Consider the following 19,189-nt stretch of genomic DNA (forward strand, 5'->3'; position numbering starts at 1 on the left):
AAAGAGAGGTGTTGTCTTTTAAAAGGATAATGATTGATAAAGCAGCTCATTTAAAAAACTATAAATTGAATTATAGAGATATTATGTTATATAGCCCACAAGTCAATTTCACCTTACATTAAATGGAACCAATAGGCCTACCACTCTATATGGAAGTAGTTATTACATAAACACTACAGGTTATAGTAAAAATAATACAGTATAGCTTTTATTCCATGGTAAGGTCATATAAACTCACAAGTTCATTTGGGAGCATAATGGGAAAATTGAATCAATACAAACTAAAGTTAATTATATCTGAGAGATAAATACTGGCTGTCAGACTGATGTAAGGGTTGCGTGTTTCTTTTCTTTGTTTGCCTGTTCTCTGTACAACTCACTCCCTGCCAGCCACCCTGTAATTAACTGTTTATCTCTCTCGGTCTCTGTGTGTGTGTATGTGCGTGTGTGCGCGCGCGCGTGTATGTGTGCGCGCGTGTGTATGTTCGTGTCTTTGCACCAGCAGATGGTGCAGTACTCCTCTATGAGGTTTTATGAATAGTTGCTGCTGCTGCTGCTGCTCGTGTCTGGAGGCGGAGTTTCTCTGCTGCCGTTGACGTGCAGGCGGGCTGAGACCATCACAGGACTAACATCATTCACCATCCACCCTCACAAGGACAACATCTCCCGATCTCCCGAAAAAAAACAAAAAACCCAAACAAACAGAAAAACACAGGGGGATAATAGGGGGCAATCGAAAAACGGCAAGATGCTGGCCTGTACAGAGATGATCACCATGTGTCTTCAATCTGCCAAGCACGAACACTTGAGAAAGCAGCAGGAGCTTGATCACAACCAGAATCAAAGCAGCTCTCTTTTCCAGGATGTAAGTAGATCTTGATATTGTGATGTTTAATGGCTTCATCTGTCATTCCTTATTCCTATACCTCTGGTCATTTTTATGCATGCTTGTTGTATCTATATTTAGACATGTTCTGTTCACGTCCACATTTTGGGGGTCGTTATTCAAAGCCACTATGAGCTCTTCATGAATGGTTCATACTGAGTTAAAGCATGTCAGCCTCCCATTCACACTGATGCACAGCAGCTCTGTTATGTAAAGGTGAGTGCTCATTAGTGCGTGAATAACAAAAGAGATGCCTCAACACAGTCATGACACACACGTTTCCCCCCTTTTAACCTGCAAATCATCACAGCGCACTAGAATTCATTTGGTTGTATCCCAGTTTTTTTAATATGATAATAAGGGTCATGACATTGGTTGTACCCTGCATGAAACATGCACATGTGGGCGTCTAGGAAACAGGATATGGTATGTATCTTTTAATCAGCAACCTGGTCTTCATACAGCTCTAAAGAGAAACAGAAAAATAGAAAGATCTTCAGTTTTAATTTATTAATCATGCTTGCAGAGCTGACAAAGGGTTGGCTTTACATGCACAGAAATGTTCCTCAACTCAGCCTGCTTATTTTGCTATAACATTTTAAAATTGCATGTTCTCCGCTCCTCCATTTTATATTTGAAATCACTGCTTTATCTCTGGAGCCTCTGTGGCTGTTTTGCCTCTGGAGACTGACGATGCTCCAGAAAATACAAGACACTGTATTTAGCAGCATCATTTCCCAGCTGTAGACTTCCTGACAACTGGCAGTAAATAAAAACCTTCAGTTTCCTCAAGGCAAATCATTGGCCAGTGAAGGTAACATCAGACTGCAGCAAGTACGCATTTGGTTTAAATGCAGTTAGCATCCAGCCCAATGCTGCACAACCACCAAATTGGCATTTCTTCACAAAAGCCATGGCTAATGGATCATAATGTGTTCTTTAATAGCTGCAGAAACTAAGAGTGTGAGCTCTCTGGAAGGCAACTTATCCAACTTATAATCACTTTCCAGTATGAATCAGGCTGTGACTGACCTGTGTTGGATCTCCTTTATTCCTCTTCCTTGCTAACTATGAAATCCTATTGCTGCTTACACTCTCACATTTGCAATATTTTATAGAAAATTGAACCCAATTTGTGCTTTTCTTCCTGCTCAGACTCATGACAGCTCGCATACACATATAATGTTGTGTTTATTTGTCTCCCTGTCTTGGAACATGGCTGAGTTGAAGGACTCATTGTTTGGTTTAACGGGTTCACAGAAGTTCTGGAGAAGTCTTTTGTGGCTATTTTTGACAGATTAATTTGCTTCAGAGGCTGATGGGAAGCTGTGTTGTGCATTTCATACATAGCTGAGATGCTGCAGACTTTCTCAGAATGTTAGTCTCTTCTCCTGCTGTAGGTTTATTGTGTTCAATAAGACTCCGTGTGATATATTACCAGGCCTCAGGGATTGGCTGAGGTAGAAATTATGACCATCATATAGCTAATACTGCTTTTAGAAGAAGATCTTCATTCACTCTTTGGGACAACAATACCTCCATCAACCCAAATGGCAACCTCCCAGTTAAGAGCACAAGGGAAGAATTAAGGCCAGTAAATCTCCTCAGGTTTCCCCAGAGCCAATGTTTATAGTCTCAATTTGTTTTCAGAATTTTATGCAGCAGCTCTGTTGGCCTCCTCTGATAGGATGCTTACATCAGCACGTCTACGGGGTAGGGATGACAATGACAGCACAGCCTCCACATACCATCACCAATATGTTTTATCCATTACAAATCCTTTATACTTTAGACCAGTGGTTCTCAACCTGAGGGTTGGGACTTCCAAAAGGGGAGTCACTGGATTCATCTAAGGGGTCACAAGATGATTGGGCATGTTTTGGGCACATAAAATGTCTTCTTCAAGCTTTCCACTTCATTTTTATTTTATTTATTGCAAAATACTGTATTTTATCTCCTCAAGCCTCTAAAAGTCCTCTTTCATTTCCCCCAGAATATTTGATAAAAATAAAGACCAGATTTTGTTTCCATATAAAATGATAATACCATGTGTAATTTTTTAGAATAAAAAAAACAAAAAACATAAAAATTTCAGGAGGCAGAAAACAGTAAAAACCAAACCACACTGACTGACTGCACGCCAGCTATTTAAAGCTAACCGTCACAGCTAGCCTTAGCTAAAGCTAATTTACCGACTTTTCCCGGAAAGTGCTAACATTTTTAATTCATAGCTGTTACATCTACAAAGTTTAAAACCTTAACTTCACTGTTTCTGTAGTTACCGCTGTCTGTCTTTGTGAGGCAGAACTCACCTTTCTGCCAACCATGTTTTTATATTCTAGAGTCTATACCAATATCATCATCCTAGCTGATCACTGATGGATTATAACAGAGATTTGAATTTGTATTTGCAAAGGTATTGACCAATAAGTAACAAAAAATGGTATGGTATGTTTTGGAGCTCATGGTTAGACTTAAATATGTTAACATTAATAACAGTTTGAAAGCTGTCATATAGCTGACCTTTAATAGACAGAAAGAAAAGAGCACTCTACATGAAGGTGATTTAATCATAGACGGGCTATTTAATTCACAAAATTAATTTCATGTTCATAATACAGGGTTGCTCATATCACATGCCATCTCATTTCATGTTTTTTTATTGTTTTCTTACCTTTCTGGACTCTAATATAATTGTGTTGTTTATAGCTGCTATACACTAATGCACACTTGATTGTTCACTGTGAGTGATTATAGAACATGAGTTTCAGGAGTCCACTAGTTCATTTTTATATAATAAATAAACAAATTGAAACAAACAGCTGCTGGAGTTGTTGGGAAAATATATAAAAACTCTACAGTGTGTATTGAACAATGGTCATCAAAAACATTAATTATACTTGATCTGTAATTACTCTGCTATGATCTTTGGAATGTAGTGAAAGACTGAAAGCTTTTATCAGAGGTTCAGTGCAGTCTTTTTTATTTTGTACATTTGTTCAGTACATTTCTTTCTTGTATGAATTTCCGTGAGGCTCAGTGGATGTGTCTTGTGGGATGTTGTTTAAAAATGGGTTGCTAGCAGTGCGTGTCCAGGCCTTCACACTCCAGTGTGCTCGAAAGGTGACAGCTGGAAGTGAGTGCATCGCTTCACTCTGATGATACAGTTAATCAGACAGGGGCTGGACTCTATAGGTCCATACAGGCTGGTTCAACAGAAAAACATGAAAGGCCATTCTGATCACACACATAACGTCTCACACTAACAGATCTGACTTGTCACAGTTTCAGGGATGAAGTTGAAGATAATGAGGATGTTATTACCATGTTGGTAGCATTAATTAAAGGAGAAGAAGTGTTGCTTCCAGCTTGTGCAGGTTTTGCACAAAACTGGGGAGATAGCTTAAAGCAGTATGATTATCTCAGTGCCTGCAGAGACCAAAAAAAAAACCCAACATAAAAGCTATCATTCTACAGCTCCTCACGGGTCTACATACATAAATATCACATTTTCATTTCCTGAGATGTCTCATGCCTATTTTGTTATTGAAATGTGGAAAATACAGCAGTTCTTAATGTTCTTTTGTGCAGACATAAAGATTAAAGTGCCATTTGTGGATACTTACCAGTTTTCTTGCATCATTGCTTCTCCCTTATCTGTATTATCACCACATTAAGATACTGTGCTTCTTCTTCATTTCTCAAAACCTGAAATATAATTGATCATTGATGATTTTTTTTCTTATCACTGCTCTATTGTCGTTTGTGCCTACACCCCAGACCTTAAAACCTAAACATGATCTTCTCCTCTTATTGCAGATATTCCGCCGGGCTGACAAAAATGGTGAGTAAGCAAAATATAAAGTTAATTGGATTATATGGCTAATTAAAACTCAATTAAAGAAGAAGAAGGTAAACTGATTACAGACGTGAGACATGAGAACAGGATTGTTGCTGAATTAACCAGGATGTGGTAGCTCAAGTTCCAAGACTGCTATTTTCACTGAAAAACAAAAAATCTTTTGATGTTTTGCAGAATCAAAATTAACAGCTGCTTTGAGGCTGCTCTGGTGGATCTGTTGCAGCTCTGCATTCTCTTGATGTATTTGCAAAAGGCAGAGGATCTAGTCCATTGAAACAAAAGCTTTACATAATGGAAATCAGAAATGTTGCATTTACTTAAATGAGGCATGATAAATGATGATATCTTATTTGCTTTAAAGACACTATTGGATTTGATTACTGACTGGTTGGTCTGTGACTAGGTACAGTAGTTAAACCATAGATAGACAGATATGAGAAAATTCTTGAGTTTAGAAACAGCTAGGCAGAGTCAATTTTATATAATCTTAAAACAGCTAGGGTTAGCCTTAATCTTTTTATAAATTATGTTAGCAACACATTTCAAATTTAGCTGAGGATTAAAATGATCCCTACATACTTGTTCAATGAACTCCTCTTTAATTAGGATTCTGTCGCAGGTATTTTTTAAATTGAAAAGCAGATGGACTTTGTTTTCTTAGTATTTAGTGTCAAACAGGAGGCATTAAGCCAAGCTGATACTTGTTGTATTTGGTTAGCTTATCTGCAACAGCATCACAGGTTCTGCCAGATACATGGATGACTGTATCGTTAGCAAACACCTGAGGACACATACTGGGGCACATTTCTGGCGAGTCTTTAACAAACAAACTGAAGAGGATGAACCTAAGACAGCTCCTTAAGGGATTCCTGTTTTCCAATTTTATATTTCCATTCTTGAGAGATCCACATAAATAATCAGAATAAACAAGGTGAAGTACAGATGCATGCTTTTTGATTTGTGATGTGATTGGATTTGACATAACTCCTACGGTGTAGCTCATCTCAGTGATACACGGAAACATACAGAAATGTATAGTATGAGTAATCTTGTTATACAGGAAATTAGGTCACATCTATGCTGTTCTCTGTAGGGAAGAGCTTCTTTTTTTTACTACTTATGGTGCAAACTGACTGGAGACTTGCACCTAATCTGAATATAATGCATTCCCCCCTGCAAACATGTCAGTATTACATATGATTAATGTGTTGCAGTGTTACATTTAAGTACCCTGTTTATTTCAGAGGGATTCCTCCTCTCAAACCTCTCCTGAGAAAACACAAAGCATTCAGCTCTGCACGGGAAACAATGATGACAAACAGAAAAAATGTTTTTGCTATACATTTTTTATTCATGCACTGCAACTCCATGTAATGGCATGCAAAATACAAAAGGGGAAAGTGATTTAATGCATGTAGAGTATATGCGATCAGTTTCCTCAGGAGGACAGTGAATGTGTTACATAACTGCAGGTTTAATGATGCAACATATGCCATCATTTGAAGGAGTTGTTGTAGGTGCCTCAAAGCTCATGAGGAGATATAACGACGTGTTTTTTCTATGGGGTTGGTGTGAAGAAATTGTAAAGGGTCGGAGGATTTTTCTCCTTCAACTTGCATCCTCTCTCGGGTCATTTTTTGTGAATTAGTAGGAAAAGCATAATGGCTGAAAGCACAGCAGAGGTGTGTGATTTTCAACTGAAGCGTTTTTTATAGAAATAGATGTTGGCTGTATTTCAGTAAGCAAAGTGTATATATTACATTCGTTTTTTTGAAGCTTCAAATATGCTCCTTGTGTTCTGTCTTTCCACCCCCCTGCCCCTCCAGAACACACACAAAGCTTCTATTTTTCTTTCTTTGTAGAAAGAGGAGAGATTAAACAAGAAACAAGAACTCTGTCGCATATTTGTGGTAGTTATCTTCAATTTGCAGCCCGAGCAATCCTTGTCTTCACGAACTCACTGAGTCGTGCACCCGAGAGGAAAGTGCCTCCTTCCAATCAGCACTGAGTGGGCTGCCATGATACGCCTCGAGCACTGCAGATTTACCACATAATGAGGGCTGGCTACCAACCCACTATGCTCTATTCCTTTACCAAATTGTAATGAGGAATTATATTTTTAAACTAAAAAACAACAACAATTAAATAAGAATAAGAATATGAAGTAAATGCTAGAAGCTTTTACACAGCAGCCTTATGCTGAGATTACTCTGTAATAAATTCATGTTATGGCACCCTGTGCTTGTGGATGTACAAAGGGTTTCACAATGGAAGAAGATGAAACTGAAAGTGTGATCAATGATTAGAATCTCATTTAAGTCATTTAGAATTTCTCATTAGAAAATTAATTAATTCTTGTGAAGAACCCATGTATTTAATTAAGTATAACAGGGCTAGCATTGCTTTTCTTTATTTTGATGATTTATTCATGTTGAATTGTATTATTGTGTAAAAAGCTACAGTAAATCATAAGTGATCTTATCTCTCTGGTCAGATAGTGGTCATATACTAAGCATCACTGTGAGGCTTCTGGTTAATGCTGCATCCAAGAGCAGTGGCAGAGTGTACTGTATAGACTACAGCATATTGATTGATCACAGGATGGAGTGATGTATGAAAGTGTTGCATCTCTGGAGGGAAGAGACTTGGGCTGCAACTAACAATCATTATCATTATTGATTAATCTGCTCATTTCTTTGATTAATCACTTCATTATTTGGTCCATAAAATTTCAGAAAACAGTAAAACATGATAATGACTAAAAACAATTAACCAATGATCAAAAATAGTTGCAGATGAGTTTTTCTGTCGATTGATGAACCAATGAATCCACTAACTGTTGTGCAGCTTTAGAGGAGAGTAACATTAATACAAATACTCAGCTGTTGTTTATCCTTTTACTGTATACTTGATTCACATGTTTCTCTGTAAGGACAATTGTTTATCATTTATTCAACAACATATATCTTCTCTTCAGTCTATTCTTACCACTCGTATTCTCCTGAACTGCACTTTATGAATTATTGCTGCTGCATCAGTTTGAGGACTTTTTAGCTTTAGGATTCCCTCCAGAAAACCTGGAAAGATACAAATGTCTGTGCAGGGAGATATTTTTCATTTAGGTCACAGTTAGAGCTTCCATTTTATTCAGTGTGAAGTATGACAAAATAAAGCCTGTAAGCTGTCTTGCTTCTGTTGTGAGGTACTGATTTATCATCCATCTGAGCAACACTTTAAATTTCCCAGCAGTGGTATCGTATTGACAATTGTTAGTCATGCTGCCTTGAGATCAATTGCTGGAAAATTTGCATATTTTCAGTTAAATCTCACTGTCTGAGAGTTGAATATTTTGAATTACCAACTCTTTTACTCATGCAATATAACAGCTAAATAAGATTTTGTCTAATGGCTTTAATTAGGAGACGCACAGAACAGACGAAACACATTATTACATGTAAGAATGTTTGGCGTTTTTATCTGATAGACTATTTGAATTTGTGAATCAGTCATCAGAATTATTGTTAATAGTCCAACACGTCCTCTAACATGGATGACAAAACTGGTTGCCATTATATTCCAAAACAACCCATGTGAATGTATTCTGATCTGGTGCCACAGTCATTTAGGCAACTAAACTTAACTATAACAATAAAATAACCAGAAGTTGTTTTGAAGATTTCAGGTGAGGAACAAGTCCTACATTAAGTAACACACACATTGAGGACAGATTTACTGTCCACGGGCATAAGCTCTACCAGTCCACCACTGCAACTCTGCTCTGTGTAATGTGCCATCTGATCTGCACTGTAAATTGTATTTGGGTATCTAATTAGCTGTGAATTTAACCAAAGTAGCTCTGTTAGAGAAGGCTTGAGAATGAGTCAGAGGTGCAGCAGATTGTGTTTACTCCTACATCGTGTGGAAAGAAGCACTGAGAGTTTTACAGAGATTATTTGAGACATGAATTTTGCCACCTCTAGTAGCTTCATCTTCTGTCTGAAGTTGAACTTAGCCATGTTCAATAAACATACTCTTTTTCATCTGAAGTTTATGATCTCCTGCCTAACTTCGTTGTCTCTCTGCTTGAAATGAGTGGTATAAGATCAAGTCAATTTCATTCATTTAGTCCAGTATCGCGAATCAAAAATGTTCCTTTAAAATCTGCACAGTGTACGACCCCCTCTATCCTAGACCCTTGATTCAGATATGGAAAACCTATGCGGTAAATGTTGTGTGTACAGAATAGACCAAAATAGCAAAAAATCAGGATAACAATTGAAGAATGTGAATCCGGGAGGACATTTAGCACCTCTTCTCACAATGGACTTGGAGAGAGGACAGACAATATACTATTCACACAGAGGAAGGAGAAAACCATGCACAGTGAAAAGAGAACAAGAGGAAGGGGAGAGAGAGGAAAATCACACGACTTGGATGTTCTAATGGGCCAATAACAAGCTTAGAGAGATGCAGTTTTCAGAAGGATTACAGTATTTGTGTCATCAGGACTAACATGGACTTTAAGGCTTAATAGATTCAATGAGACTGAGACCAGTCCAGTAATGAGTGCAAGGCTGTAACGTGATCAAAGAATAAGAAACTAATTGAAAGTTATAGAGAAAAGATGAGTTTGAAGTAGAGATTTTCAGCCTTTGCTGCAAATGCATCATGTCAGCCAGCAACAGGTAAAAATGTATTCCAACAAACTAACAGATGATATGATTTACTGTTGGCTCAGGCCATCAGTCTGAGGTCTGCTGCCTGGCAGTAGCTCTCAGAGCCGAGTCTCAAAAGGTTTCAGTGCTTGCAGAGCATAGCTGGCGGCGAGATCTCATTATCGTCTGCAGTTAGTCTCTGATCTGACTACTCGAACCAGCCCTCAGTCCCTGCTCTCAATTTCCTTGGGACCCTGCAAGCTCTGCAGTACACCCCTTCTCCCTCCCCCCCGGATGCTGCTTAACTTCAGCAGACATATTCACTTGACTTTGTGTTTAACTGCACTCAAGTAAAGGTGTAAGAGTAGCTGATGCACAAACTGTGTTTATGTGATAATTACCAAATTGTAATAGGAGAAATTAATTGAATTGTGAATGGAAGTTGTCAGATTGGGTAAATCATTTTGCAGGATCAGAGAGGAAATGGAAGCAGCATTACAGTCCCATTTTGTGATGCGCAATTGGGTAAATACTTTTAAGAGCAGAAATTGGATTCTTAGCTGTATCACATCACAACCAGCAACTGTTGCAGAAATGGGGATATATTAATGAAAGACGTCAAAGTGACGTTTGTTGCTTGAAGTCTTGTCCTTGACAGAGGTTTTAAAGCTAAAGAAAGACTTTGGAACGTAGCTGATTGATGTGAAATATTTTAATTTGCAGCAGCTGTTATCACTGAAATTAATTTTGTGTTTTGAAGCCAAAGTATCCTTTTACATCGGATAAGGGACAGACTCTTCATTAAGGTGATAAAACCTTTCAGGTGTCAGCAAGGTGTCATTTCCCTCCTTTCAGACGACGGGAAGCTGTCTTTGGAGGAGTTCCAGTCATACTTCACTGATGGTGTCCTCACTGACGAGCAGATGCAGGAGCTGTATTTCTCCATCGACAGGCAGCAGACAGAGTAAGCTTATCTTCCTTTTGGACGTGCTCCAGTTCTGCTGCCATCTGTAGCCCCTCCTGCTCTCCTGCTGCCTGGTAGTGAGATGTCTAGATCTCACGTCACTGAAGATTATGTCGATATTACATGGAGAGCCTTCATTTTGGCATGAAAGCCCAGCGTTTGCTCACAGATGAGCGCAAAAAAGATTGTGAAATATGTAAACAAAGGCCTGTGTCACTGGTTTACAATCAAACCTAAAAAAAACCCATTAATTTGCAATAAAAATATTTGGTGACGTAAAACAAGAAAACTAAAAATGAAAGCGGTCTTTGCTGTTTGTGTGGGCACAATAGCAGATAGGCCTATCTCTGCTTTTGGCATTACTGAGGTACTAACCAATCACAGTAAAGCATGATCTCTCAGGTGTTACAGCTTTAGCTTCAAATGTACAGTTCTCAATTTGTGTGCTGTCAACTTAATGTTTTCTTCAATTATAGGTACCAATATAAAACCACATAATATATGAAGAAGACATTTTAAAGTCCTCTTTTCAGAGAATAATATCTCATTAAAATTACATTTTTGTCTTCTCCTCTTTACTATGCTCTTCTGTTCTCATCCTACCTCACAGCAACCTGGACATAGACAAACTCTCAGGTAATTACATATACCATTATGTATCACAAAATCTTGTTTCATGGTTTTGGCTGCCTCTTTTGGCCAAGGCTGACTAACTATGGCCATAATACCCCCAGGATGCCACTGTCTCAGTAACTCAGCAATTAAGATGTAATCATTGCATTGCCAAAACCATTTCCACTCTAATTACTCCTAACTATAATATTTTCTTATTGTTTTCATCTTCCCATCCTCCAGAGTACTTCAGTCCACACCTGGGAGAGTACGTCAATGTCCTGTCTGCTCTGGAAAAGCTCAACGTGGCCATTTTAAAGGCCATGGATAAAACTAAAGAGGTGGGTGGTGGCTGCTTTCACCTCTGCACTGTTTTGAATTTTACATGTTAAGACATAATTTAAATGTAGCTCAACATCAATAGACTATTACACAGTTCAGCTGAATTCAGAATATTTGTAAGCACCCTTTATCACTGCAAGCATTCAGACAAGCTCCTTTGTTTGTGCCTCAGCTGTCAGTTTGAAACGCTGTCAGAGGTCTTTGACTTTGCTCCGCTGTTATGGTGAAACGGGAGAAAATAAAACCATGCAGCATGACTGAGTCTGTCTGCTATCAGCTCTATATCTGCAAACATGAACTCACAGACAAGCCACGCTCCTAAAAATGGCCTTCTTTAACAAGGCAATTGATGCCAGGTTGTATGAGAGACATGGCAGCTGTTTGTCTTTGTAAATCAGCTAGAGCTGCCAGTAAAGTTAAATAAACTGTGACCAAGATATTTCAGGTTCTTTGGCATAAGTTTGTTGTTTGGATCCCAGCGTCTTATATTTTACACAGGCAAATAAATCTGCTGGCTGGGTTTAATACTCACATGACACTATCTCCTGGGTGTCATCTCAAATACAGAGCTAAGAATGATTCAGTGTATTCAAAACAGTTTGCGGAAACTGAGCTAAAGAAATATTCAGGTTTATTTCACAGCATGTATGTGGATGACTATGGATGTCAGTAGGACTGCAACATACATTCTTGACTAATCTATTGGTCAATTTTTCTTCTTATTTAACAGCGTTTGAACATAGTTAAAAAATGCTCCTTGAAATTTTCTAAGTCCATGTCATATTAATTGATTTGTTTGACAAACAATTACAACAAGACTAACAATCTATAACCATACTAGTGGTGCCTTTAAGCTAAATGCTAATATCAACATGCTATCATACAAACATTTGCTAAACATCAGTAAACACAGCTGAGGCAAATGGGAGTGTCATTAATATTGCAAGTAATTGGTCATTTGAAATTTTGAACTGATTATGGCTCCAGATGAAGAGACAGAGGATTACCAAACTTATAGCAGTTTGTCCTCTGGGGACAAGTGTCCAAATTTCATGGGAATCCATCTCATAGTTGAGACATTTCACTCAAACCAAATGTCAACCTCGTGGTTACTTGAGGAAAAAATCAGGAGACCTTAAAAGTCAGTAAGATTCATCCTTTGGGGACATGAATGTCTGAAGGAAATGTCATTGTCATCCATCCAATAGTAGCTGAGACATTTAAGTCTGAACCAGAGTGGTGGCTCATCCCTAAACCCATACCAGTAAGATAACCCAAAGATAATCAACTGAGATATGAAACAGAGAAAAACTTTCAGCATTATGCAGATCATTGCATTTTGCCATTTGACTTTACTTTCGCTTTTCTTTGTTGTTGTTTTTTAAGATAAAATAAAAAGGTTTCAAGGACTATAGTCTATCTCAACATTTTGACTCAGTACAGTATATAACACATTTTCACCAAGTTTACATATCTTTAGTTCATGAAGTTAAAATAGAGATCAATGCTGTTCAGTTCAAAGCAGAAATAAAAATTTTACACCAACACTTCCTTTACATGTATTTCTAGATAATGAGACAGTATCTCATCAAATCATCAGCCTTGGATTATGAAACATGCTAATTAGAGCATTTGAAATCTTGTTATGAAGACTCACTGAGCAGACGCGTACTGTATACTGTATATTCCAGGAGATGTAGAGGGGGATTAAAGAGTTTGCCCCTGCCCATTCACAGCTTTAATGTTGTTTTAGGCATTCACAGTTGAGATCAACATCAAAGAACTTCTGCTAAGACATAATCAATAGTGCTGCTCACTCCTCATCGATCTCACCTAAACCTCCATGTTAAGCCAAGTAGGGAATATTTATTTCCGTTTGGCAGGCTGTGAATAGGTGGATGCAGACTTATAATGAGATTGTTTTCTCTGTGGTATGCAGAAACATATTTTCATTGCAGTGCAGGAAGCGGGTGTTATTAATGATAGTAAGATAAAGGGCAATAGTGAAGCATATATGACACTAACTAAGGCTGACAAACCCCTGACCCTAGTGTATGACGTCAGATGTCCTCCACATATATACCAACTGCACCACTAACACACAGCTATTTTTCAGATGCTGTAATCTCTTCCTCTTTTCTCAGGCTTTTCCCCTCTTTTTTTAATCCAAGTCTATTATTCACTCAGGCGCACACGTTTTATCTCCTTTTGCTGTACATCCATCTTCCACGACACTGTCTGTCTGTTGTCTGGCTCTTTTTCTCTTTCTCTTGTTCTTTTCCCCTCTCTGTATCACCCGTGCCTTCGTACAGCTCATGCATTTTTCATGTTGCTATTAGTCTGTCGAAAAGCTTTCTTTGCCCTGAAGAGCAGATACATTTTTTGCCATCCTGAAGTCAAATTTTAAAATCTTATTGCTAAACCAAAGATAAAACTAATCCCAATGCAGTGCTAATGGGCCGCCAGTGCTCACATTTAGCTATAGGTAAAAAAAATGGGGGAACAACTTTTACATTAACTCCTTATAAAGCTTCCATAATGTGAGGAAACACTAACGGGCAAAATGATGAAATGAACGGACTGAGAGAAAATGTATCCTCTGTGTTGTTGTGGTGCCAGAGATACACAGAAAACATCCGCTCTGGTGTTGCAGCTCTTCTGTCTTGAAAAGAAAGAGAGGAGAAATTGAGAAAGGGACTACGGTTCATTACTCGTGTTGTGCAGTATCTCTGCTGCGGTGAGGGCACATAAAGGACAAGAGTTCCAATAAGCTTGGTGGGCATTTTTCAAATGTCTCCCTGTCATTTTTTCTTGGGCTCTACTTCATTGCACCACAGGGTGCTGGTGAGGGTGATGGGGTTCATTATCCACATAAAGTGAGATGGCAAAGTTGAGTTTTTCTGGAGCAATACAGCTGTAAAAAAACAGCAGCCACTGCTCTGAAGCTTGTAGTTCTTTGAAAGGCCTCGGCAAACTAGCACCAGGCATCCATAAATTATCATAATATCCTTTTCCAGGGCATGAAATAGACAGTTTTTACCTTGTGTGCTTTCTTTACATTCATGAATTCAGGGTAATCTACACAGTGACATGTTTGCCTGGTGCATGTTTGACTGTTTTAACTTCTTACTTGGTTCATCTCACCAAACAACTGCAATAATATTCTAATAAGAATACAGATTTTATTACATTTAATATCTTGAGAACATAATCCAAACAACCAAAGGGTCAAACCTCAAAATACAAGTTTAATAAGTTTGATATCTGAAAACAGAGAATGTAACATGGACCAAGGATTGTGGTAGTGGTCTGGACTTCATCTTCATTCACGTGTTCTCAGCTCATATAATAACCCTAGCTGAAGATGAACAGGCAGACAAATCCATTTTATCGGCTACAAAAACACAAGCAACATTTCTTGGACTAAAGATGAGAAATTGAATTGGTTGATTCTTTCCCTTTATTCTTCTTCTTACCCGTCCATCCAGGAGTATCAGGGCTCCTCAGTGCTTGGTCAGTTTGTGACGCGCTTCCTCCTGAGGGAGACCTCCACTCAGCTGCAGTCCCTTCAGTCATCACTGGACTGTGCTATGGAGGCTGTTCATGACCAGGGCTGCACAGGGAGGAGGATAGTGAAGAAGCCTGAGGACCTGCCTATCCAGAGGGTGGCCAAACGCCCGGGCCGACGCATCCAGAAGAACATGTGTCTCTCCCCTACAGACCCCTACTCTGGCATGCTTACCACAGGTATATGTCTGAGGACACTGGGATTAAGATACAGAAGCCAAAGCTATTTTAGTCAAATGTTTGACAAAAGGTAAATTTACAGGGATGTTTTATAGTGATCAGAAGAACTCTCATTGTATTGCAGCCAAAACAAAAAAAACATCACGGCGAAATACTGTTATTTCACTGGCAACCTGTATTGTGCTGAACTGATGTTGTGTTTCTGGGCTCAGGGGTCAGCGTCGAGCCAGACAACCACTGGGGCTCCCAGATCAACCAACTGGAACAGCTCATAGACAAGCTGGAGTGTGAGGTTTGTATGAAACTGTAAAAAGTGCAATAATAATGGCAATAGCTTGGCTTTTATTTGAACAGTACAGGAATAACATCATTGAATTATTTGAATGTCCTTGTCAAATCATGATTTAAAAAAAAAATTCAATATGGGTTATCCTAATAATAATTTAAGTTTCATATTCACGTTCACAAGACTATAATTTGCCTCGAGGGAGTGATTAAGGCTCAGCTGCCACAGACAGAAATGTCATGTAGACTGTATGAGCCCTACTGTGTGTTTGCAGATATGCAGAGTTTACCCTGCAGTATGGGATTCAATGTGTTGACAGAGAGGAAGGTTCGCACAAAGTACACAAGGCTGGTTGGCCCAACAGTAAAAGCTGCATTGAACTGCACACACTGAATGTTATGCATTAGATATCAGCCTGTGAGTTCACACTGTGCTTCACTCGCTGAAGAGTTTCAGTGAGCTGATTTGACACAGCGGTTGTATGAAAACTTCACACTTCACACAGATATAGAGATTCATCCGTGTCTCAGTGCTGCACAGATGTAATCCTGATGCTGATGCTTTGGGATAACAGATGTTTTGAATTTCTTGAAGGAGCAGTTGAATTTTGCTTGTAGCTCTAAAAAAGTGCACAAATATCCTCTGGATACTGCTCTAGGATTTTTTTGCCACTATTATAATTTAAAATATTCATCTGGAATTATAGATGAGACATTTTCCAAGGTTAGATATCAGCATTGCAAGAATAATGAACTAGCCTGCTAACACTGATAATTACATGTTCTTATCTTTGCCATGCAGACAAGAATTTAGTATAACCATGGTTTGCAGGATTGCATTGAGGCTGCTGCAGGCTTAATATGACTATGGCGATATCCTCCTTGTGAAAGCCAATGCTTTGTGACAGACTGTGACCAGGGGCCATATTTTTGCAGGATTCAGTCCAGTCCTGCTGCTAATTCTTGTTCCTTTCATGCCTGACTGAAATATTTATGCCCCCGTTTCAGAGTCCACATCTTGAACCTCTCAAAGAAGACACATTGGCAGGGACATATAAATCGGTGAGTCCAACTTGATAAAGAACTAAGATTCTGTTAGATTATAAAAAATATCTTTGCACAGAACCAAAAACTGTATATGTAATAATGTTGGATTCATTTGATATGTATATGATATGATGCACCAGAAATGAAAAATCTGCATTAAATGACATTATTTGAAAATGTGAATATTGTTTTCTCTCCTTGCTGTCTAGAACATCCTCCTGATCCAAAGACAAATGTCTGTGAAGGAGAGGGATGTGGAAACGTTTCAACAAGCTCTAAAGATCTACACAGATGCCACGACCAGCCAGCTAAACAACCTGCAGTACGGCCCTTTTATGCCTCAGTGCCTTTGTGTGTCTTAGGATCTCTTTGTGATTTTCTGCAGCCACTTCAAATCGCCTCAATTTTCCCAAACAGAAGATAACCCCCACTCTCTGTCTCTCTTCCTGTGCTTTTTTTTTCAGCGTTTCAGTCCAGAACCTGCCAGACAGATCGTGTTTCATCATGTATGAATTTTGGCAGGATCGTCTCTCCTGGATGAGGTAAGATCAGAGGGGCTTCACAGCATATCAGAAGAGAAAACATGTTCTTAAAATTTCATTTCTGAACTCAAATTTGCTCTCTTTGAAGCTACCTGCAATCGTCCATCAGTAAGACCTTCCAACGCTGCATTATTGACTCACTGGAGGAACCGGAGATGGTCTCCACCATGCTCCTCCCAGGTAGAAACCTGACATTCAAATGCTTACCTAAAACTTTCATGCACAAAATCTCACATGAATAGTTTGATTTAGTTAGTAGATGAATGAATTAATGATAAGTATTCTCAAACAGTGAGAAATTACATGGCCTTGTGGAAGAATATGATTGCATATGAATTAATGATTAAATAAACCTAAGAACTTAGTTAAAGTCTTTCTAGAAGAATCATTTGTAGGAAAAAAAAAATCCTCCTAATATATAATATATAAGAAGCTGTTTACCAGACAATGAAATAAATCCTTAGAATGCCATCATTTCTTAACAAGGTCAAATGAAAATGCTTGTTGTTATCATGCTTGTGTGACTCAAGCAAAGACTATAAAACATTAATTCTTCTTATTCTTCTTATTTGTGTTTTACAGCTTCTTGGTGGATTATGAACAACAACTGACAGAGCAAAGCTGCTATTCAGCACAATTGAATGCAGGAAGAAGAGGAGCCTATATGATCTTTTTTTTCCTCTTTTGTTCTTTGATATATTTTTCCTCATGGCATGACCAGGATTGTTTTTGCAGAGCTATACTCCAAGGTCATAAAAAAAGAAGACTATCTTCAGTGAAACAAACCTAAACCTTGGATAGAAAGAATTGAGGTAATGCAATATTTTATTGTGTGATCACGATCTGTGCGTTCATTTCACAGTATTGGCACATTTCTTGCTTCTGATTTAATAGAAACAAAAAACAAAAAAAAAATTGCATGATTTTCTTATTTCTGAGTTTATCAAAACTACATCTTAGAGTAGATATAATGTCAATGCCACAAAAATAGAAACACATGAATGACAACTGATCTGTCCATCCATCACTCATTCTTCAGTACAGACAGAAACAGAAATCGTGGTAGGGTTAACCTGCATTTCCTCTTGTTCTCTCTGTAGTATTGTGCTTTGTTGTCTCCTTCAAAGCTTTGCTAACACTTTGCTGATGGGTAAGGTAGAACATAGTTAACTAATGATCATGGTCTGGATCTAAACTTTTATCCTCTGTGTGTCACTCCTGCACTTTAGAAAAATATGAACCGTGGACCTAATTGTGAAGAATGGAATATTTATTGTAGATTGTCTATTTAAAATGTAGATTTACCAGTTGCACTCAAGTGTAGTGAGACATTAGCGGACCATAACAATTAACCAAATAATTGTGCAGTTTGCCTGTACTGTTATTCTATAAGTAAAACTCAAAAGCCATTATTTTACATTTTGGGGTGTGTAATCAAAGTTTAATGGTACAGTACACACAAATAGAAGTTTATATTTTGAGTACAGAAATGAAGCAAAAACTGTTCTGTGTAATGACATTCGAAAGAAAGTCTGTTAAAATGGTGTATAGTAGTTAATGAAAGCTGTAAGGTGTAAGTAGCTGTTGTAGAACATAAATGGTAAATGTACAGTATGATAGTATATTGAACTTCGGTTGTTCTGATAATGCGAGGAATTAATTTGTTAACTCTTTTTTGAAGTGTTGATTGTTTCTTTTATGAAAACTATAAAGTTATATGGATGCTATGTTTGTTTTCTGGCATGAAATAAAGTTCATGACATGTTGATGACATGAAATAATACATTAATTGTCCCACAATGTCTCTCAATTGTGATATGATAGGACAATCATAAATGTTTATTAGAAGTTTAGTTAATTGTAGAATGGATGTGGTGTTGAGCAGCCACCATACTGTGTTTCTGTTTGTTATGGTTCGCCCTCTCCCTCTTTAGAGGGAAATATAATGCATTTATAAAAATATTAGCAGTAGCAGAGTAAACAGTTGGTTCTTATTTGGTCTGAAGCTTCTTAAAAATTGTTGTCTTAGAAATAAACTTATTTTACAACTGTCAAAGAAGCTGAAAAAAGAGGAAATTATATTCCCTCTCCTTGGATGAATAAGATTGACAGACTGAAATCCTCAGTTAATATAAACTAGTGATATCAGCCGCTGGAACCTTTGAGAAATTACTAAGAAACAATGGCACAATTTCAAGCCCACCTTATGTTGAATTTGGGGCAATTAGCTGGTTTTCACTCCTCAAA

General features: G+C 38.0%; 1 protein-coding gene across 1 annotated transcript; it reads left to right on the forward strand.

Moving 5' to 3' along the window:
• Positions 1-748: 748 nt before the first annotated feature.
• LOC128357425 (N-terminal EF-hand calcium-binding protein 1-like) lies at positions 749-17,553 on the forward strand. Its single transcript, XM_053317776.1, has 12 exons — positions 749-865; positions 4,706-4,730; positions 10,259-10,367; positions 10,978-11,003; positions 11,223-11,320; positions 14,810-15,068; positions 15,281-15,360; positions 16,362-16,415; positions 16,610-16,722; positions 16,865-16,942; positions 17,031-17,122; positions 17,525-17,553. The coding sequence occupies exons 1-12, from the start codon at positions 749-751 to the stop codon at positions 17,551-17,553; spliced, it is 1,080 nt and encodes a 359-aa protein (XP_053173751.1).
• The last annotated feature ends 1,636 nt before the right edge of the window (positions 17,554-19,189 follow it).

The sequence above is a fragment of the Scomber japonicus genome, chromosome 4 (assembly GCF_027409825.1).
Source record: "Scomber japonicus isolate fScoJap1 chromosome 4, fScoJap1.pri, whole genome shotgun sequence".
NCBI classification, from domain to species: domain Eukaryota; kingdom Metazoa; phylum Chordata; class Actinopteri; order Scombriformes; family Scombridae; genus Scomber; species Scomber japonicus.

What these genes read in the sequence shown, in the direction of transcription:
- LOC128357425 (XM_053317776.1), top strand. Translation starts at nt 749, where the DNA reads ATGCTGGCCTGTACAGAGATGATCACCATGTGTCTTCAATCTGCCAAG. An exon ending in GGACATAGACAAACTCTCAG is followed by an intron (nt 11,004 to 11,222) that starts GTAATTACATAT and finishes CCCATCCTCCAG; the next exon opens with AGTACTTCAGTCCACACCTG. An exon ending in CTCTGGCATGCTTACCACAG is followed by an intron (nt 15,069 to 15,280) that starts GTATATGTCTGA and finishes TTCTGGGCTCAG; the next exon opens with GGGTCAGCGTCGAGCCAGAC.